Raw genomic sequence first — 23,730 nt, forward strand, 5'->3', positions numbered from 1 at the left:
GAATTAAACTTCATCTGCCACTTCTCAGCCCATTGGCCCATCTGGTCCAGATCCTGTTGTAATCTGAGATAACCATCTTCATTGTCCACTACACGTCCAATTTTGGTGTCATCTGCAAACTTACTAACTGTACCTCTTGTTCTCGCATCCAAATCATTTATGTAAATCACAAAAAGTAGAAGACCTAGCACCGATCCTGTGGCACTCCACTAGTCACAGGCCTCCAGTCTGAAAATCAACCCTCCACCACCACCCTCTGTCTTCTACCTTTGAGCCAGTTCTGTATCCAAATGGCTAGTTCTCCCTGTATTCTGTGAGATCTAATCTTGCTAACCAGTCTCTCATGGGGAACTTAGTCGAACGCCTTACTGAAGTCCATATAGATCACATCTACCGCTCTGCCCTCATCAATCTTCTTTTCTTCAAAAAACTCAGTCAAGTTTGTGAGACATGATTTCCCACACATAAAGCCATGTTGACTATCACTAATCAGTCCTTGCCTTTCCAAATACATGTATATCCTGTCCCTCAGGATTCCCTCCAACAACTTGCTCACCACTGAGTTCAGGCTCACCAGTCTATAGTTCCCTGGCTTGTCTTTACCGCCCTTCTTAAACAGTGGCACCACGTTTGCCAACCTCCAGTCTTCCGGCACCTCACTTGTAACTATCGGTGATACAAATATCTCAGCAAGAGGCCCAGCAATCACTTCTCTACCTTCCCACAGAGTTCTCGGGTATACCTGATCAGGTCCTGGTGATTTATCCATCTTTCACCGTTTCAAGACATCCAGCACTACCTCCTCTGCAATCTGGAAATTTTGCAAGATATCACCATCTTTTTCCCTACATTCTATATCTTCCATATCCTTTTCCACAGTTAATACTGATGCAAAATATTAATTTAATATCTTCCCCATTTTTTGTGGCTCCACACAAAGGCTGATCTTTGAGGGGCCCTATTCTCTCCCTAGTTACCCTTTTGTCCTTAATATATTTGTAAAAAACCCTTTGGAAGGGCAGAAAGAGAAAGGACAGGTTGCGGTCTGCTTGACATTTGGCTCCTCACCTGATATATGGATAGTATCCTGACTCTGACCAATCTGAGGCCTGACTGACTGTGTCAGTCTGAGGCCCTGGGCTAATATCAATGGGTGCCCTTGACTTACTGAACTGGGGTACCCTAAGTGAAGGCTATCTTCCTTGAAATGACTGAGGCCTGCTGATCAGGAACCAATGGCCTGCTGTTGATGATCAGGGACAAGCTTTGTTTCTATGCTACCACACAACAAGACAAGAGAGAGAGGTAAGGTGAGCCTGGTATCTTTGGCTGAGTGGGCAAAGTGCAAAAAAAGGCAAGGTAACACAATGCTATGATGCTATGAGCCTCTAGGTAGTCTGAGAGAGACTCGGTACTTTGGCTGGACAAACAGCCCGGAGGAGCAGCCTGATTCAATCCATGAGCCGGGATTGTGTCCCTGAGTGAAGATATCCTTACAGGAGCAGCCTGATTCAATCCATGAGCCGGGATTGTGTCCCTGAGTGAAGATATCCTTACAGGAGCATCACAATGATAGTTGTTGGTGTAGCACTGAGGTGCAAACGTGTACTGTAAATGGATTGGAGATGTGCTTAGAGGGTTCTTAGAGGCTGGTACATGTTGGATGCCAATGTCCATAGCTGTGAGTTGCATTTGGCCTTGAACTTTTAGTGTTCAGTGTCCAACACAGAGGTCCTTCAAAGCAGTAAGTGAACTGAAGTTTTTTTAGATTACTCACAGTGTGGAAACAGGTCCTTCGGCCCAACAAATCCACACTGACCCGTTGAAGCGCAACTCACCCAGACACATTTCCTTACATTTACCCCTTCACCTAACACTACGGGCAATTTAGCATGGCTAATTCACCTAACCTGCACACTTTTGGATTGTGGGAGCAAACCGGAGCACCCTGAGGAAACCCACGCAGACACGGGGAGAATGTGTAAAGTTGCCAGGTCCTTGCTCTGACTTCCATGTTGAGAATTCTCAACATTTTGCTCGTTGGCATATTTGGTAAAATAGGAAGCTGAATAAGGTGAATTGGGTCTTTAAGACAGTGTTTAACAAACAGCAATCCACCCTTCTCAGCAAGTTCCTGATGCATAAAAGTTGCAGCGAGTTGCTCCTTCTGTCAAAATAGACGTCACTGGACATCTTACCCAGTTTTACTACAAATCTCATCATAGATGTTTCATTATTATCTAAAAATGATCTCGAACAAATACAAAATGACAAAGCTTTTTAAATGCTCTTTCTTTACCTTCACAATATGGAACAAGACCACTCCATCCATCGGCTTCACAAATACGGTAGTTTTTTGTACCCACCATCCTATATCTTTAAAAGGAAGCAATATAAAAATGCTAATCATTTTCTTTAGCCTGAAAGAAGAACTTATATTTACAGACGAACCTCGATTATCTGAAGGACACCAACAGGGAGCATTTCACTCGGTTAATCGAATTCCGGATAATTGAATGCTGCATAACATTGTTTAGCTAAGCATCAGGACCTTGCAACCTTGCTGGATAATCTGATATTCAGATAATCGAATGCCGGATAATCGAGGTTCCTCTGTGTATTTATATTTTAAGAGCGCAGGACCTCATTAAGTGGTTTACAGCTAAAGAAATACTTTTTTTTTTAAAGCGCAATAACTGTTTTAATGTAGGGAAAGTGGCAGCCAAATACAGCAAACCATCACAAACAATAATGTGGTAATGACCATGCAATCCATACATGTGATATGAGTTGAGAGCTAATTATAGCCAGGACACTGTAGATAAGTCCACCAGTCCTTTTCAAAATAGAGTCTAAGAATTCTTTACCTCTACCAAGCAGAGAGACGGAGCCTCTATCAAAGGTCTCATCTAAAAGCTGGCTTTCAACAGTGCAGTTCTCCTCAGGACTGAACTGAATCATCAGCCATGCCTTTTGTGATTAAACCTTGGAATAGGTCTTGCATCCAAACTGTTGTGACTCAGAGGTCAAAGTGCTACCAGTTGAGCTACAGCTGGCAGAATGAAAATGATGAGTACAGGCAAAGGGCTGAGACCTACAGAGATGCAGGGGTGGCAAAATAAGAGCTCAATTTTGGCAGGAGGAGCATGACACACTGTAGCAAGCTAGGTGTGATGTTTGGCACAGAATGCAAGATGGTCATGAATTCACCTAATGTTTTGTTTTCTCCTCATTTTATTAACTGAATTTAATTTCAAATACAACAAAATGTCCTGGAGTGCAGATATTCAATTTTTGAGAAATGTCTGCCTGTTTTAGAATATTGAAACCAGCACTTCTTCACTTACCTATATAGGTACGTTAATCTAATCTATTTATTTATATCTAAGCCTGAAACAACTCAACATTTTATCACTTTCCCCATTTTGACTTATCAATGAGGAATAATAGCTGACATGCATCAAACCAGTTGAGTAAAAGTTTCATATTGTGTCTCCACAAACTGGCAGTACTAATGGCAGATGTTTTGTGGCAGAGTTTGGATAGAACTGATGCTTTCCCTTGCCCCTTCATGTATGGTATTTGGAGTCTGTTGGGGTTAAGTTGATAAGCCCCTGAAAATATGCACGGCCGTGCATTGCATGAATACCCGATGCTAGTTCAGTATCATACAGAAAGCACACAAACTTCATGATACCAGCAAATTCTAATAATGTCTGCAAGCAGGCATCACTATCTGCACTATTCTTTGGCTGAACACTCAGTTTAATATACTCCTAGAACATCAATGATCTCTCTACAACTCACTATCACACATGTTCCATGAGATTTACAAATTATATATCACCTTATTATATATTACAAATTATATTTTTATCTCAATATAGGTTTTGTTCATAAGGGCATAGGAAATAAATAAGTTATTCAGATCATCAAGTCAATTCTGCCATTTAACTAGTCCACAATTGAATTTCTACCTCAAACTGATCTTCAAATAACTCTTAAAAACATCCAAGCAAAACCTGTTGGTGAACAGAAAATCGACAACAATTGGGCTGGAATTAATACGACCAAAGGTTTGTGCATATTTATGTCCATTATCTGTATGTGTGTTCAGCTAAAAGCCACAGTGTTGGGCAAAATTATCAAATCCAGAATTAAAACCTCAAAACGAGGGTGAAACTTTCAGGCAGAACGTTTACTATGGTATTAAAGGAAACAAAAGGCTGTTCACTGAATACATTATTGCGCAACATATCATATATCCACTTGAAAATTGAAGCATTGTCTTAAAATTACTACTGACGGGAAGAAAAAGATAAGACATTTCCTCTGAAAAAGTCCCAATAGTAATTTGGCTATTCTACAAATCATGTTGAAAAATTTCCCCATTGTGAACATTGAAATAGGGATTTTTCATTTTTTTTTACGTAGGGTTTCTTATTATAAACATTAAGATAAGCCACTTCCATACTACATGTTGATGTAAAATATATCATTTGAAGTTGTGACACAGGATGCTAGAGATAGTGAACTGGAAGTACATATTATATGTAAACTGTTACATAATATGATCAGACATAACACATGTAGGTACATTAAAACACCATGAAAACTCTGCTAAGTAGAAGATCTAGCGGATTTATTGTAGAAATACTTTCTTCATTGATTGAGCCAAAGATAAATGATTAAAGTAGTGCATCCATGTCAAGTAGTGAGTTGATTAGCTCAGTTGGCTGCATAACTGGTTTATGATGTCGAGTGATGTCAACAGTGTAGGTTTGATTCCTGTACCAGCTGAGGTTACAGTGAAGGTCCCACCTTCTCAATCTCTCCCCTTGCCTGAGATGTGGTGACCCTCAGGTTAAACCTGCACAAGTCATCGTTCTCTAATGAGATCTGCTAGGACTATGATTACTTTACATGTCAAGTGTAGCTGTTCTTTCTCCTGACACTAATAGAAATAGATTAATATAATGCATCTCTTACCCTTCATCACATGTGTATTCAATGCGTGCACCAAACACCAGATCTTCACCTTCAACCAGATGAAATGTTCCATGTGGAATATCTCCAGGGCTTGAGCATGGCTTTACTGATATTGAAGGTAGGTTGAAATAGCATTAATTGATGGGTTAGCAATAAAAAATAATCATTGATGCTTATTGATTAACATCATGAATGATTGATTACAAAAATAATTCATATTTCACCTTGGGTTTCTACTATCTGACTTAACTAACTGTAAAATGAACAAAGATACACATATTGTCATCTGTGACAAGTAGTAGATGATTTCTTAAAATCTATTAAATAATTGGCTATTTTAAAATAATCACATAATTTTGAATATCATTGTTGATCTATCGCAAATTAGTTAGGCCAGCCACTGAATATTTTCCTTTGGTATTGGTAGCTATTATATTGATAGCATGCATGGGTTATCAACAGCATTCTTCCTTTATTCATTAATATTTCAATGGTTGAATATGCCAAATCTTTGGGGTTATGTTGGATAATCCCTAACAAGGGAGTTTGTGAGGTAAAGACTGTGCAGAGACTATGATGCCCCACTCGTTCATTACAATTGCAGGCAGCATAGCAAATGCTTGCGGCCAGAGACACACATGACTCTTAAGCTACATGCATCAATGGACATCCTGTTATCATATGTGTCTAGCACGAACCACATGTCTTATAATATGGAAATTTATTTCAAAAGAATCTTATGAAGGACCAAGAAATAGCTGACCATGGTGAAAAGCATGGTCCACAGTTTTCTGAAACTGCACTGGAGTCTGAGTGGACAAGACGGCATGGAAGAAAAAGATCCTTTCTGACAGATGGGCAAAAGGCACTCTGAACACAAGGCTTGAAGGCAATGTGAAGGAAAAACATTGGATGTCAATATCAGAAGTCATTCCAAAAACCTGATGCAGTACAGTAAAAGAGTTAATGATCTTGTATGAATTGTCAAGGTCGGTGAGTTCACTTTCAACTGGTATATTTTATGTAGTTGCATCTACTTCTAATTTTATTATACCTCTCTCAGTTCTTTACTAAATAACTTCTACTCATCAGGATTCAACACTAACTGTCAACCTATCCATGTACACTTAGCTCTAGAGGCAAGACTCAAGCAATCATCTCACAGACTGAATATGCTGCCAAATTAAATGATGCAGTCCACATTGGTTGATTGGCACTCATTGACATATGTTCCTCTCTCTTGAAGAGACATACAGCATGCAATAGGAGGCAGCACTTCTTGTGGCCTTCATTCCCATCACCACGACCAAATGTCTATTCCCACAAACCTTAATACCTATTGAGCTGAGTACTGTTGGGGTCCTCTGGATCTGGCTCTTCTATAGTAGGCAGAGGAAGCTTTGCTTGAGGATGTTAACGATGTGCTCTCAAATGTTCCTTGTGATAGCTTGGCTCTCATTGGCAGTTCTGCTGTGTATGTATGTGTGAGAATTGGGCTGAAGTCATAAGTGAAGTTTTGATAATCGTCACCATCCAGCAGCCTGCCTTTTTCTTCCCACTGTTGTCCAAATATAACTGACCCAGAGAACTGCCACAAAATGAACAAATCATGTCTGCTTTCAGCTGGCTGAACACCGGCTGCACACTCAAGGAATAAAGTCCCTCTGGATCAGGAAAATGCTGGCGTTCACATATGATGCAGACAAACCCTCAAGCATGTTTCACCAACTTGTCTCTGAAAAGTGACTCAGATGAAGGTGTCTCTCTCCGCAGTGAAAACCCTTACGTAAAAGTATACTGCAAGCTCTTGGGGAATAAAAACACAAAATGCTGGAGAAATGCAGCAGGTCAGTGAGAAAAAAACAGTTAGCATTCGGGGCCTGATTTGACTCTCCTTCAGAAGCTCATGGTTGTTGTTTAAATTTCCAACTGGAAGGTTCTGAGACACTCAGAGGCTACGGTCTCCTTCACATCCCTGGACAAGGTGGCCCTCATCCTCCTGTAAGGTTGGAGATGTGACATCTACAGTTGCTTGATTTCAATCATGACCAATTTAGTGAAGTAAGATGTTCCAAGCTGAAGTTGAGTTAGGAGAATTTGTCCTCCAACAAATATGGCCTCCTTTTCACAGTCCATCTCTCCAAGTTCCTCTTTTCTAGCAGCTTGTTTCGGTTCTGAGTAGCCTCAGCTCATTTTTCTAGTCATGTGCAGTTCCAAAAGAAAGGCTTATAGGTCCATTCAGACCTGGAAGCAATTGGTTTGAGTGAAATCCTTAATTTCTCCAAAAATATACTAAGCACCAGCCAGGCCACTATTTGTAAACCATTGCAACTTTAGTCAGGCATTGGAAAGTTCCACATACATGTGGAATTACAACAAGAACCAAGAAAAATAATGCACCAACTAACCTGTAAATACCTCATGATACCTTTGAAAAGCACTGGTTTGGGGCGGTAGGATGTGTAGAGTTCTTTCATTTATGACTGTTTTATTGAGTAGAGGAGAGATTGAGCAGTTTAGGCTTAGACTTGATGGAGTTCAACAAGGGTAAGAAGAGATCTATTTGAAGTAAATAAGATGCTAAAGGGGATTGACAAAGTAGACTTAGAGTGGATATATCATCCCATGGTGCAAGCTAGAAGGAGCAATCATAGTTTTCGGCTAAGGAATAGGTGGTTTAAAGTAGAGAGGAGGAGAAAAACCTTCCCTCTACAGGCTGTGAATCAGTGGAGTTCACTACCCTAGAGAGTGATGGACAACAGGACATGGATAAATTTAAGAAGGAAATAGACAGATTTCTAATTTGTAACAGGCTAAAGGGTTATGAGGAACAGGCAGGAAAGCGGAGTTGAAGCCCAGATGAGATTGGCCATGATCGTATCAAATGGCTAGAAGGGCCGAATTGTCTACTCCTACTCCAAGTTATATGTTCTTCTGGTCTTAAGTTATGCAAAGATAACAGAAGGTTTGGCTTGAATCTGGACCTGAGAATAATAACATTGACATAAAGTTGGAGGTGTGTGCATTGGCAATGCAATCTTTCAAAGTAGAAGGTTTTTTTTAATGCTTATGAAATGGTACTGAGATATCAAAAAGCGCTATTAATGTCTTAACAAGGAAGATTAGTTCAAGATCCAACCTCCAAACCCTGTGCTTACTGGTGATACACATGTACATTCAATGGCCAAGAACAGTATAGTCACTCCTGCAAGGGGACAGACGATGCTATATCTTAATGGAGCAGGCAGCCTTCTGTGAAAAATGGAAGAAATCAATGAGAAAAAAAATCTCAATAGAAGAAAAATCATGGCTATTTGTCAAGATTCCAATTTTATTTCCTTTTTGCTACATAACCGAGGTCTTCATGGTGAATAACTCAAAGTCTACATTCTATCCTGGTTTGGGCTGACAAGTGGCAAATAACATTCACGCCACACAAATGCCAGACAATGGCCATCACCAATAAGAGACATTTTAACCATCATCCATTGACACTCAATGGTATTACCATCACTGAATCTCCCACAGTCAGCATCCTTGGGGTTACCATTGACCAGAAACTCAACTAGACTCACTGCATAAACACAGTGGCTACAAGAGCAGGTCAGAGACTAGGGGTACTGTGACAAATAATTCACTTCCTGACACCCCAAAGTCTATCCACCATCTGCAAGGCACAAGTCAGGAGTGTGATGGAATACTCCCCACTTGCCTGGATGGGTGCAGCTCCAACAACACTCAAGAAGCTTGACACCATCCAAGACAAAACAACCTGCTTGATTAGCAGCACATCTACAGACATTCAATCCCTCCCCACAGGCGCTCAGTAGCAGCAGTGTGTACTATCTACAAGATGCACTGCAGAAATTCACCACAACTACCTGGACAGCACCTTCTAAACCCAAGACCGCTTCCATCCAGAAGGACGAGGGCAGTAGGTACTTGGTGACACCACCACCTGCAAGTGCCCCTCCAAGCCACTCACCCTGACTTGGAAATATACCACTGTTCCTTCACTGACATTGTGGGTCAGCTCACAGCATGTGGACTGCAGCGATTCAAGAAGGCAGCTCACTACTACCTTCTCAAGGGCAAATAGAGATGAGCTATCAATGCTGGCCAGCCAGCGATGCCCAAGTCCCACAATGAATAATAACAAAAAGCCTGCTGATCAGATTACTAGGCGGAATCAACAGGGAAATAGAGGGGAATACAATGTGAGAACTCTCCTCCCAGATCTTTGATTATTGGAATAGAAGGGACCTTATATACAATCTAATAAATGTAGGGGAATGGGTCTGGGTGGGTTGCGCTTCGGCGGGTCGGTGTGGACTTGTTGGGCCAAAGGGCCTGTTTCCACACTGTAAGTAATCTAATCTAATCTAAAACCAGTCTTAAACCAGTCAGGCCTCATTGAAAACTGACTGCGAACATTCATTTGGGCAGTGACTCGAAATTAGTCTCTAATGTCTTCTACTTTATCATCTTCAATGTCCCAATGTGACTTCCCAGAAGGAAAAATTGAACAGTAACATTTGCTGCTCAGACATACTGGTCTGACATATCTTGTTTACTTTATGATGGAGCGCCAGTACGATGAATGCATTCCTATTCACATACTATTGTTTTCCAAATTGATTTTTTCCCCCTTTATCTTAGTCGTTCTGCCTCAATGTAATTTTTTTCCTTCTAAAATAAAGCGCAGTTTTAAGATCTGCTGGTACAGACTGTCTAACCTTGCATTTTGTCAGCACATCATTTGTTGGGAATGCTATCAAGTTACTTAAAACAGTTGACCTCTCGCTATGGCAACAACAGTTCTAGCATTGATCACTGTGGTACGTCACTAGCTATTGCCTTCCAGTCAATAAAAGACCCATGCATTCTTAATATTTGTTTCCTGACTGCATCTCAATACACTGCCCCCAATCCAATTTGTTTTAATTTTACACACTAATTTCTTTGTGGGATTTTTGAAAAGCCTTCTGAAAGTCCAAATAAACCACATCCAATAGCCACCATTATCAACTCTATAAGTTACATCCTCAAAGAATTCCATTAGGTTTATCAAGTATGATTTTGCTTTCATAAATCCATGCTGACTCTGTCTGATCCTACCACTGTTTTTCAAATGATCAGATATTAATTCTTTTATAATGGATTACCCAGTACCTAACTACAGACATCAGATTGACTGATGTATCATTCCTGGTTTTCTCCCTGCCTCCCTTCTGAATAGAGGGGTTATATTTGCTGTAGGATATGTTCCCAACTCCATAGAACCTTCAAAGATGACCTCCCACTATTTGTAGTGCCACTTTGTTAAATAGTCTGGGATGTAGATTATTAGGGCCTGGGGATTTATGGCCTTCAATCCCATTAATTTCTCCAACACCATTTCCATACTAGTACTGATTTCCTTCAGTTTCTCCCTCTCACTACATTCTGTGTTTCCCAATATTTCTGGGGTGTTATTTGTATATTCCTTGGTGAACACTGAACCAAAGTATTTAGTTGGTCAGTTATTTCCTCACTCCCTATTATAAATTCACCTGTAATGGGCCTACATATGTCTTTACCAGCCTTTTTCTCTTCACATACCCTTGAAACTTTTACAGTCAGCTTTTATATTCCCCGCAAGCTTGCTCTTGTACTCTATTCTCCTTTTCTTAATCAACTTAAACTGCTCCCACTCCTCAGGTTTTATTCTAGCCAATTTGTATGCCTTTTCCTTCGATCTCTGAGCCCTCAGGAAATTGGGATGAACAGGTGGACCATATTAAAAGATCAGGTTATTGTTCCAAGAGCAGAAATGGAAATTAATGTCTGTTTTGAGAATTCAGCTTACGTTTTGCCAATGAAAATAAGCTATTGAATGTCCTTAATGAATTATTCCTCTTACATCGAAAATCATTCTGGTGATAATTACTGTGTCAACGCACCTTTTGAAATTGGGTAAATAAATCTGTGAATCCAAACCTTCAGTAACATAAAAAAGTACATTTGCATGTTGACCAATCTATATGCCAAGTTTGATTATTTGTTTTAAGTTCTGAAGAATGCATGGAAGACTAAGACTTTTGTGAATTGATTACTGATCCTAACTGAAACCAGGCTCTCAGAACAGCAGTGTATAGACACAGAAACTCTCAGATTACTCAGTATTCAATTGGCATCAAGCTGATAGACAGTTTGCTTCATGATACAAAAGATTCTCATTCTCCCAAGTGCTAAGACTGAACACACAGCAGCAACCATACTGTACAAAGTGAAAGAATCAATTTTGGGCTGAACTGAATGTTTACCTTATATCATCCATTCCAAATATAATTAAAGGACTTGGGATACATTTTTGTTTAAAATATCTGAAAATATCCCCTCCTGTTAATTACATCTTCTGACACACTTTAGCTTATAGCATTTCTAAAGAGATTTTTTCGAGGTGTCTGCCAGATTGTATTGGTGGTCATTTAGAATGACAGAAAAAGCCTTAGACCTAACTTTTAAACTTTTATAATTTGTTTCAACAAAGCTTATTTAAATGATAAACTATAAGAGCTGCTATTACATCTGATATTAACATGACTTTTAACTGAGAAAGTGGATTAAAATTAATTGATGTAAAAAAAGGCACTGCTGCGTACGCTTACATTCACAACGGAAGCTTGGGTTTACATTACTCCATGTTCCATCCACACACTTCCGTCTAAGGCGACCCACATATCCTACTATGCAGTTGTAATTTATTACAGTCCCATGAACGTGAACGCCATCGTCGGATACGGGAGTTCGTGCCACTTCAAATTTCGGAGGAAGCCCACAATCTACAGCAAGAAATAAAAAGTTTCACATTAAAAATCATGATTCCTGATGAAGGCTTATATCCGAAACATTGATTATCCTGCTCCTCGGATGCTGCCTGACCTGCTGTGCTTTTCCAGCACCACATTCTTGACTCGGATCTCCAGCATCTGCAGTCCTCACTTTTTCCTATTGGGTTGAATTTTATCAAAGTTGGATAAGTATCAACTTTGGCAAGTTTCTTGGAATCATTCCCTTCATGAGCCCTGGTGAGCATTCTCATGCGATTACCTGAAACTCGCTGTGTTACTTGTAGATCATTCTGGTATGGTGCCCTGCTTGTCTTCCTTCTCTCTTGCCAAAGGCAGAAGTACTTGCCACTAGAGGACCTCCTAGGATTCATGATGCTGATGCCATTATTAAAGGTTAACCATGCATCCGGTCAAGCACTGCCAGCCGAAGTTGTCCTTCAGTGTGAATGTAATAGGAAGAGGGAGCAAAAACCAATGGTTCTCATGTCATATAGACAGCTTGGCTGATACTTCATTGCAAACAGAAGTTCACATTGTTGATGAGTTGCTATTTAAGTACCAAGTTTTCATTCTATCCTAGAATCATGTCTAAGGGGAAGTATATTTTTCCCTAGTAGCCAGTGTATCCTGACATAGAGACTTAGAGTCATACAGCATGGAAACAGACTCTTCGGTTCAACCAATCCATGTCGACCATAATCCCAGACTAAACTAGTCCCACCTACCTGCTCCTGGCCTATATCCCTTCAAACCTTTCCTCTACATGTACTTATCCGACTGGCTTTTAAATGTTGTAATTGTAATCATATCCACCACTTCCTCAGGAAGTTCATTCCACACATGAACCACCTCCTCAGTAAAAATTTGCTGCTTTTTAAAAATCTATCTCTTTTCACCTTGAAAGTGTGCCCTAATCTTGAAATCCTACATCCTAGGGAAAAGACAACTACAGTTAACTCTATCTCATTGTTTCATAAACTTCTTCCCAATGTGGGAACATTACATACAGGAAAACCTTCAAATGATTGAAAACATTCATTTTTATTCTGCAATAAAAGTTAAGAAAAAAACAAACAAACAGTAACTGCCTTTGCCTCTGGGAACAGACAGAGATTGCTTGCCTTTTGAACAGCAACTCATATAGTCAAAGAATGATATAGCTCACATCACAGAAATGGGTGACAATTAAGGCCCTTCTGACCTGTTGCTGCATTGCTGTATCATGTTAAAGGTGATGTTCCTCTGACTCAATGTCTTTATCTTGCTCCTAAGAAGTTTGCCTCCTCTCTCCAGCTCTTCAGCAACCATCACATCCCCCCATTGCCTGCTCCAGTTTTGCAGAGCACAGCATGCAAGGTACAGTCTGTCTGGACTAAACTGCAAACCCTCCCCACCATCCCCAGACATTTTCCAAACGTCAGAACATCACTTTCAGCAGGCCTGTTGTCTTCTCCGTCTTTGCTCTAGTCAAAGAATGGACTGCATTGTAACTGTATGTAGACACATTTGGGGGTGCATGCACATTCAAGTCATTGACAATGGTTGCAGAACATAACCTTTATCTCCTAGTCAATATCTGACACTTGACAGTCCAGCACAACCCTCAATGCAGTGGGACCTGGAGAACTCTGACAATGCAGGCCATGGAATACCTCCATATGGCCTCTGATGCAGAGACATTAGCCTATAAAAGACAAGACTGAAGCATTTTTAACCATTTCAACCAGAAGTGCCAAGTGGATGATGTCTATCTGATAACATGGAAAATTGCCCAGGTATCTCCTGTACTCAAAATGCAGGAAAAGTCCTACCAGTCAATTACCACTGCAGTCTACTCTTGATCATCAGTACAGTGATGAAAGGTATGATCTACATTGCTCTCAAGCAGCACCTGCCCAACAATAACCTGCTTAGTGATGCCCAGTTTAAATTCAGCCATGGCATGTCATCTCCTGACCTCATTACAACTTTGTTTTAAACATGGACAAAAGAGCTGGATTCCAGAGGTGAGGTGAGAGTGACAACCCTTCATATCAGGGCACATTTGACCGATTGTGGTTTCAAGGAGTCTTATCCAATTAGAATCAAGGAACTCTCCTCTCATTGGTGTCATACATAGCACATAGGAAGATGGTTTTTGGAGGTCATCATCTCACCCTCAGGGCATCCCTACAATACTTTTTCAGGATAGTGTCCTAGCCCCAACCATCTTCAATTGGTTCATCAATGAACTTCCCTCCACCAAATTCAGAAGTGAGGATGTTTGCTGATCATTGCACATGTCCAGCATCATTCGTAACTCCTCAGGGATTAACACAGCCCATGTTCAAAATCAGCAAGACCTAGACACTGACAAATGGCAAGTAACATTTGCATCATGCTACTGCTGGTCAATGACCATTTACAACAAGAGAAAATCTAACAATCATCTTTTCACATTCAATTGGGCATGTTGATGGCCTAGTGGTATTATTGCTGGACTGTTAATTCAGAGACCTGGATAATGTTCTGGGGACCTGGGTTCGAATCCTGCCCTGGCTGATGTTGAAGTTTGAATTCAATAAATATTAGAAATTAAAAGTCTAATGACTATGAATCCATTGCCAATTGCTAGAAAAACCCATCTGGTTCAGTAATGCCCTTTAGGGAAGAAACTCTGCCATCCTTACCTAGTCTAGCCTACATGTGACTCCAGACACATTGTGGTTGACTCTCAACTGCCCTCTGGGCAATTAGGGATGGGCAATAAATGCTGCATAGTCAGCAAAGCCCACATCCTGTGAATGAATTTTTAAAAATTCAATTGCCATCACTGAATGTTCCACTATTAACATCCTGAGGGTTACCATTGGGCACAAAATGAACTAAACTACTCATATAAATACTGTGACTACAAGAACAGGGCAGAGGCTACAAACCTTCAAGTGAATAGCTCACCTCTTGGCTTCCAAAGCCAATCCACCATCTACAAGACATAATTAAGGGATGTGATCGAATACTCGCCACTTACCTGGATGAGTGCAGCCCCAAAAGCACTTAAGAAACTGTATACCATCCAGGAAATAAAAACAGCCAATTTGATGAGTACCACATCTACAAACATTCACTTAATCCACCACCAACATTCAGTAACAGCATTGTGTACCATTCACAAGATACCCTGCAGAAATTCACCATGGCTGCTGAGACAGCACCTACCAAACTCATAATCATTTTCATCTACAAGGACAAATGCAGTTGCAAGTTTCCCTCCAAGCCACACATCCTGTCTTGGAAATGTATTTCTGTTCCTTTAGTGTCACTAGGTCAAAGTACTGGAACTCCCTCATTAGTGAAATTATGAGTCTATCTACAAAATGGACTGCAGTGATTCATAAATAGAGCAATTCATAAAGGGAGCTCACCATCACTTTTCCAAGGCAGCCAGAGATCAACAATAACTGCTGGCCCAACTAGCGATATCGACATCCAATGTATTCATTTTTTAAAATCCCCACTTCTGGTTCTATTGGATCTACACGGCTGACCATGGCCCACTCCTTGAGCTGTAGTGGTACATGCCACCTGACCCTCACCACCCCAAACAGTCAAGTGTCCTAAATCCCCTGGACTGATATAGCACATCAGAGACTCCCTTGACTTACTATACTTGACACACTGCTGACTGAAGATTGACTCCCTTGGCTTGAGCAGTAACTACTTCACTTAGACTTTGAGACATGACCACTCAGCTTATGCACATACAATATGTTTGCCACATATGCTGCTGTCATCTGGCACGGTGGCTCAGTGGCTCGTACAGCTGCCTCACAGCACCAGGATCCTAGGTTAGATTCCAGCCTTGGGTGACTGTGTGGAGTTTGCACGTTCTCCCTCTGTCTGCATGGTCACTGCATCATAGGAATGATGTAGAAGCTTTGGATAGGGTTCAGAGAAGATTTACCAGGATGTTGCCTGGTATGGCGGAAAGGCTGAGGGTCTAGGCTGTTTTCATTAGAGACAAGAAGGGTTGAGAGGTGACTTAACTGAGAGATATAAAATAATCAGAGAGTTAGATCGGTGGACAGTGAGAGCCTTTTTCCTCAGATGGTGATGGCTAGCATGAGGGGGCTTAGCTTCAAATTGAGGGGTGATAAATATAAGTAGCTCTTTTACTCAGAGAGTATCAGTGGTGTGGAATGCACTGCCTGCAACAATTGTAGACTCCCAACTTTACGGGCATTTAAATGGTCATTGGATAGGCATATGGACGAGAATGGAATAGAGTAGATGAGATGGGCTTCAGATTGGTTTCACAGGGTGGTGCAACATTGAGGGCCGAAGGGCCTGTAGTGTGTTGTAATGTAAAATCTATCAAGCCAGATCTCAGTCTGGGATCTCACATGTCCAGCATTAAATGAGATCTGTGAGATCTGAATTTACTGAGTTTAGGAGAGGTCTACATATTTCTTTTTAAACTAACCGACGTGTAGTGGTTTTGAACATAAAATGCCTGTGTTGTGGTCAATTTTATTGTACGGAATATGAAGATGCTTTTAAATATGGCTAAGAGTTTTCAGTAAGTGGATGATAGAGCAGTGAATTATTTGAGATCTTTGATTAAAGCTAAACTGAGAGATAGCACATGAATTGAAGGTGAAAGTAAAAGCAGGGTTTCATAGTATGAGATGCTGCAAATTATTATCCAATAATTAGAATTGGAAGAAAGGAAACAGAAATTGGGATGTCATAGCTGGAATTAGCTAAGATATTGTTTGAAATGAAAAGACTTGAGTTAGGAGAAAAATAGAATTGAAAGGAAAATGAGATAAAGAGAAACAAAGGGACATAGAGTCATAGAGTTGTACAATACAGAAACAAACTCCTTTGTCTAACTCACCCATACTGACCAGATATCCTGAATTAATCTAGTCCCATTTGCCATCATTTGGCCCATATCCCCCTACATCCTTCCTATTCATATACCCATCCAGATGTCTTTTAAATGTTGCAATTGTACCAGCCTCCACCACTTCCTCTGGCAGCTCGTTCTATACATGCACCAGTCTCTATATGAAGAAGTTGCCCCACAGGTCCCTTTTATATTTTTCCCCTTTCATCTTAAACCTGAGCCCTCTGGTTTTGGACTCCCCTACCCTGGGAAAAAGACCTTTGCTAAAATTGTTTTTAAGGTTAATTAATGGGGATTTCTGTAGCTACTGTGAGGGAGAAAAGGATTTATGGATGGGAGAGAGAGAAAGAGAAGTTCACTTAAAAGAAAAGTAAATTAACAAACATGCCATATCTATTGAAGTTGATAAGGTTAATAGAGGAAAGGTGAAGCATCTACTCTTGAGGCATCTGCAACAGACAAGGCACCTAAAATACTTCAAATAGCAAACATTGCATGAGATTTAACTTGCGAGCATGGGTTAAAAGTCAACTTTGAGGAGGTAATTAAAGATAAAGAGAGATGTAGTAACAAAAGGATTTCTGGGGAGAAAACCTGAGAACTTGATGGATTTTGTGATGGAGACCTAAAGTTGGAGATGAAAGATAAGCACTTGGATGTAGAACTGAGAAAGTTGCACTAGTGAGAAGCAGTGAAGCCATGGATAGATCAGTAAATGAGAGCAAATACCTATCATTTCATGTTCTCTCGCATGAAAGATGACTGAGGTTTCCAAGGTGGAAGTTGTTGGGCAAGTAGAACTTAGTGTCAAGCAGAATGTAGGTCCTATTGGAACATTTGGCATGTTCTTTATCAAATTTTAGAGGTCTTCCTGTTTTAACGAGGCAGAAAGGTTACAAAGTTAAAGTCTCTTGTGCATTGCAAATACAGAGCATTATTTCCACGGATTTAAAAAGCATATGAGATTGATTTATTTTTCTCAGTTATCAGCAACAACTTGTATTTACATAGCTCCACTGAGGCATAAGTATCTCTAAGGTGCTCCACAGGAGAATAAGCATACAACTATCATTGAACAACTTATATAGATCATTACTCACTTAACAGGTTGCATTCACAATGCTTCCATTTTTTTAACTGATACCTTTGTAAAACTTACATGAATTAAAGAAAGTTTTCTGGGACGTTTCCCAAGAATTGAAAGATGTACAGGGGCCAGTCAAAATCGCTGGGGTGTAACCAACAAGATTGATGGTGTATGATGTCATTGCCTCAGTTCTGGGTTCTAATTCATCCACCTCAAATTCTGTGTAAATTCTGATGTGTGGAAGAACCTGCCCAGATAATTAGCTGTAGTGCTTATTACAGGTTAGAAATTCAGACTCCTTTCACCCGAGATGTCTGAGTGCTTAAGTTGATGTAGATAGCTTTTGAGCCAGTAGGTGGTAATATTGTATCAAAGATAATCTGTAAAACAGTCCATTCACTGAGGTCAACCCTGACTCACTGAAGATTCATCTCTTGTGCTGATCCTGAACAGAATTATTTATAGTAGTGAAATAGCGCAGGAGGGAATTCAGACAAATATCTTAAGCACTTGCTTGCCTGTCACCCAAAATGTGCTTTTAGGATTATTGTATTTGTGTTCTTGTTCAAAGAGCCATTAGTTCAATCCTGCCTCTGCTGTTGGCAACACACCTGCAGAATTTTACAGGCTGCATTACGTGTTGTTTTGCCAATTTTCATTGGGAACTGTTTGGCTAATTTTTGTTCTCCGATTTACTTACAAGACCGTGCCACAACATGATTTTCTATTAAAAAAAACTGTAGCATTGTTTATGTTATTAAATGTTCTTTTGGCACCCATCCCTTTTGAACAAAGAAAAAAATTGCTAAAACATTTCATGAGATTAAAGTAAAATACTGAGAGTGGACTACCGTTTGTTTGAAACTGGGTGCCAAAGGTTCAACCGCTCCAAAATGTTAAGCTTACCACTCCTCCTGTAATGTGTTATTTCATGTTTCCAATATTTTATGTTATTATTTGTAAGAATTTGTGTATTTTTCTTGCAATTTGTTTTATGCAGGCAGTGTTACTTTAATTCCAGTGCTTACTTTGTACTGACGAGCTGTGATTTGTTTCATTTATCCAGTTGTAAGTCATGCTTCACACTAATTGGTTAAAATAATTAATTTCTTCCCCAAATTGCTTCCATTAAAATGCAACTGTCCTTGAGAACCATCATCATACATATTCAGTGCAATTCACGCCCAGTGGGCGGCTCGGTGGCACAGTGGTGGGCGGCACGGTGACACAGTGGTTAGCACTGCTGCCTCACAGTGCCAGAGACCCGGGTTCAATTCCCGCCTCAGGCGACTCTCTGTGTGGAGTTTGCACATTCTCCCCATGTCTGCGTGGGTTTCCTCCGGGTGCTCCGGTTTCCTCCCACAATCCAAAAATGTGCAGGTTAGGTGAATTGGCCATGCTAAATTGCCCATAGTGTTAGGTGAAGGGGTAAATGTAGGAGTATGGGTCTGGGTGATATACGCTTCGGCGGGTCGGTGTGGACTTGTTGGGCCAAAGGGCCTGTTTCCACACTGTAAGTAATCTAATCTAATCTAATCTAATCAAGTCTACTTCATAAGGGAGCAGGAAAGAAAGGAGACTTGAATTTATACACTGCCTTTCATAACCTCAGGATACTGCAAATACTTTACCAAAAAATGAATACTTTTGAAGCATAGTTACGGTTGCAATATCTGTTTTTTTTGTTGAAATACTTATTTACAGCTGTAATAAATGAAATCCTCCCAGGAATATTAAAACCAAGTTTGTTAAAATTGGAAGTGCAGTATCACTGACCTATGCCACAGCAGACTTTGGAGCCTTAATGCAATAATATGTACTTGTTTCAAAATGTGTTTTCTTCCACCAATATTCTATTCCTTTTTTTGGTGGAAAGTTGTAACTCAAACTCACAGAATGACCATCTGTCTTTCTTAAGGCTATGTAAATGTAGATGTAAGCCAAACAATTGAGTGTAACAGCACATATCACTGGGTTGCCTTTGCTGTACTTGTGAATCAGAATCTACCTCTACCAATGTCATCTACTGCATCCATTGCACCTGGTGTGGTCTCCTCTACATCGGGGAGACAGGACGCCTTCTTGTGAATCATTTCAGAGAATATCTCTGGGACACCCGCACCCACCAACCCCACCGCTGAACACTTCAACTCCCCCTCCCACTCTGTCAAGGACATGCAGGTCCTGGGCCTTATTCCTTCTTAGGACCCTGCAACCACACTGGATAAATGTGGATTTCAACCGCTTCCTCATTTCCCCTTACCACACGTTAACCCAGTCCCCAGCCTCCAACTCGGCACCACCCTCTGGACCCGCCCATCACTGCCCCCTCTGACCTATCACCTTCTCCCTCACCTTCATCCACCTATCGCTTTCCCAGCTACCTCCCCCCAACCCCACCCTCCTCCCATTTATCTCTCAGCCCGGCCCATAAGCCTCATTCCTGAAATGTCGATTCTCCTGCTCCTCGGATGCTGCCTGACCTGCTGTGCTTTTTCAGCACCACACTCTCGAATCAGACTCTAATGTATCGTTCTAGGTGACCATAGTCCTATTCAAAAGAGTTTCTAATTTTCCAATTTTGCTCCAAATATCTGCATCTGTCATAGTTTGTGAAAAGGGAGTTTATAGTTGCCTGTGAGTTTTGTGAAAGATCAAAGCAAGGGTCTTTCAGCACTGTGTCTTTCACATGGTATTTAATTATGACATCTTATGACTTGCATACAGTTTCCAAAGCTTCAACAGCTTTGATTAATATTGTCAATGCTTAACTGTATGGGACCAAGTTGAAAGACCTTGTTAAAACTTGGTTGAAAAGATTTTCTTGATCATTGAACATTCTGAAGGGTTGTGAAATTGTGGAAAATGGCTGGGTATTTATTGCACAGCAGCCCAGATCGGATATTGCTGTTGACCAGAGGATACCAGTGATACACAGATCACTGTGGTAATTCATAAATTAATATGTCAGATGTGGCAGCCTCCCATCTGTGATGATGCACAGAATTTGACTGTGGAATATACAAGAACCATTGCAGATCTTCAATGACTCTTATGCTTCCCAACCTGTGCTGGCTAGCTTCTGAACCAGGTTTACATTGAATATATGATGCAGAAACAAGCCAATCAACCCAACCAGTCATGTCAGTATATAGCACCAGTTCCCATCTATCTTACCAGAATCTATCTGTGTAGCTCTGTTAATCCTTCTTCCCCATACATTGTCACTGCAACCACTGCCCATTTCTGTGAGTTTCACATTCTCACCGCTACTTGGGAAAAGAAGTTTCTTGTAAATTCTCTACTGGATTGCTTACAGTACAGTGGAAGCCATTGAAAGAGAATATTCCAATGGCAAGAAAGATTGTTTAGTGTATGTCATCATTCCAATTAAACAAAAGTTGTAAATATGTGTGGGAGAAAGAGAATCAATCCAATGTGAATATTTGATGAAAGGGAATTTCAATTCACTACCATCCACAGCAACTTATATAAACCAGGTCAGCTCGTAACTATAAACTTCACAAACAAAAGCAGAAGTTGCTGGAAATGTTCAGCAGATGTGGCAGCATATGTGAAGAGAAATCAAAGTTAATGTTGTGGGTCAAGTGACCCTTCCTCAGAACTGGTTTCTACTGTATACTTCACATTCACTCATTTCTTTGCAAATTTTAAAAAGTTAGAATGAAGAAAAGTATTGTACTCACTCCTGTTCAGTGTAGACTCTCCAGCAGAACTACAGAAACTGGCAATAAGGAAAACAAATTCAGATAATTTCATTTTAGCAGAAAAAGAGAGACTTTCGAATCAGTAGCCTTCTGCTGTATTATCAGAATGCAGACTGAAACTAACCTATTAAAGTTTTACTTTAAAAGTCAACATCTGATCCCTTGTCTGTTTGGATAATGATATGTTAGTTCAGTGAACTCAATATTAAGTCAACAGTATACATTTCTGTTCTTGCTGAATCTCAAATAAAAGAGGTTTTGTTTTTTCGCAACATGTATCATTGTGGAAATGTTAATTTTACTGAAGCAGTTTGTAAATTTTTGACTTAAGTTTAGATTATGATATTTAAAATGTAACTTTTTTTCTTTCTTGTGATATGGATAGCACTGACAAAATAATGGATTTATTCCCAATCCTTAGTTGCCCTGAGATAATGGCAGGCCCATATAATACATGTTATCTTTGAAAGAACTCCAATAAATTGGCTAAATGTGATTTATGTTTGATAAAACCAAGTTGACTGTTCTCAATTACTTTGAATTTTCTAAGTGTGCAGTTATAATCTCTTTAATAATCAATTCTAACAACTCCACCATGTCGGACATCAAGTCTGCTACTTTCCAATTTGAATAGAGTCTTCTGTGAATCTAGGGAATTTTGAAAAATCAACACCAATTAACTGATTAGCAACCGCTTTTAAGACCTTGGAAAGAAATAAATCTGGACCAAGAGAATTATCAGCTGCAGTTCCACTTGTTTGCATTTTCCTAGTGTCACTTACTAATTTGACAAAATTCTTCTCTCCCTTTCAACTATTGATGTACAGCTGGAAGAGAGGTTACCATTCATGAAAAAAAACACATACCATAATAGCCACAAGGTGTCAGCGTTTTCACTTAAAAACACTGAAGAAGTTTGAGAATGCATGCTGTATTTAATTCTAAGAATATAAAAAATAGGACTAGGAATAGACCTTTCCAGCCTGTTTAACTATTTAGTAAGAACATGCCTGATCTTCTATCTTAACTCCACCTTCCAGCACTATCCCAATGTGCCCTAATTCTCTTAGTAACTAAAAGTCTCTTCATCTCTGTAATTAACAATTAAGTGCTTAACACTAAGCATCCATGGCTTTATGCTACAGAGTATTCCGAAGATTCACTACCCTTTGGGTAAAAAATGTTCCTCATCTCTCATAACTGACCTCTTATTCTGGGACGCTGAATCATAATTCTCAATTCCCCAGTCAGAAGTAATATTCTCCTTCCATCTGCTCTGTCAAGTCTCAATGAGATTACCACTTACTTTTATGAACTATAAGGAATACAGAGCAAGTTTATTCAGTCTCTTTTCATGAAACAATCCCCGAACATGGCAATAAGATTACTGAACTTTCAAAGGCGCCTTCTAAGACAAGTATGACAATTGAAGCAGTTTACAGTGTTCCAGGTGTGATCTCGCTCAGGCTCTATATTATCACAGTAAGACTTCTTTACCCTTATAATGCACTCTCTTTGTGATAAACATACCTTTTGTCTTCCTAATTGTGTTCTGTACCTACATGTTATGTGATTTGTGTTCCAGAACACCTCAATACTACAGAATAACAACCATGGTTCTCTCCAAATGTATTCTGATTATAATACCAAATTGGATACTATTTCTTCATAAACAATTATCAAATTCTTTTTGAAAAGCTAATTATGCTACATCACTGGCTTTCTTTTCTCCATTCTTTGAGTTCAAAAATCGATTTATTAAACATGATTTCCCTATAATAAATGAGTGTTGACTCTGGCCAATCATATTATTTTCTAAACATCTCATTACTGTTTTTCCAAATACTACATCAATGGTTAATTGCCCAAGTGGCTCGTATTCCCTTATTTCCTCTTCTCTTGAACATTGAGATTATGTTTACTATCTGCTAATCCATGGGGTATATGTTCTAAATTGAGAGAATTCTGGAAGATTAAAACCAGTATATGTACTATCTTAGTAATCACCTTTTTTAAGACCTTAAGATTCAGGTCAGCAGGTGAAAGGGATTTGTTAGGTTTCAGTACTATTGCTTTAGAAGTACAGTATTTATTTCTTGAAGGTCCTCGTTCTCACTAAGGCCTTGGTTCCTTGCTATTTGGGGATTTGTTTTTTTTTTGTTTTCTGTTGTGAAGACAGATTCAAAATATTTTTTCAATGTT

At 39.8% G+C, this 23,730-nt stretch overlaps 1 protein-coding gene across 1 annotated transcript in view; it reads right to left on the reverse strand.

The window, feature by feature from the left end:
- LOC122554561 (complement factor H-like) overlaps positions 1 to 21,642 on the reverse strand; it is a 93,257-nt gene extending 71,615 nt beyond the window's left edge. The window contains exons 1-4 of the mRNA XM_043699802.1: positions 21,508 to 21,642; positions 11,640 to 11,813; positions 4,990 to 5,095; positions 2,300 to 2,376 (exon numbers count right to left, since the gene is read on the reverse strand). Of these exons, the coding sequence (XP_043555737.1) occupies positions 2,300 to 2,376; positions 4,990 to 5,095; positions 11,640 to 11,813; positions 21,508 to 21,580 (430 nt within the window). The 5' untranslated portion in view covers positions 21,581 to 21,642. The remainder of the gene's footprint in view (positions 1 to 2,299; positions 2,377 to 4,989; positions 5,096 to 11,639; positions 11,814 to 21,507) is intronic.
- Positions 21,643 to 23,730: the final 2,088 nt, after the last annotated feature.

The sequence above is a fragment of the Chiloscyllium plagiosum genome, chromosome 11 (assembly GCF_004010195.1).
Source record: "Chiloscyllium plagiosum isolate BGI_BamShark_2017 chromosome 11, ASM401019v2, whole genome shotgun sequence".
In the NCBI taxonomy this organism is placed as follows: domain Eukaryota; kingdom Metazoa; phylum Chordata; class Chondrichthyes; order Orectolobiformes; family Hemiscylliidae; genus Chiloscyllium; species Chiloscyllium plagiosum.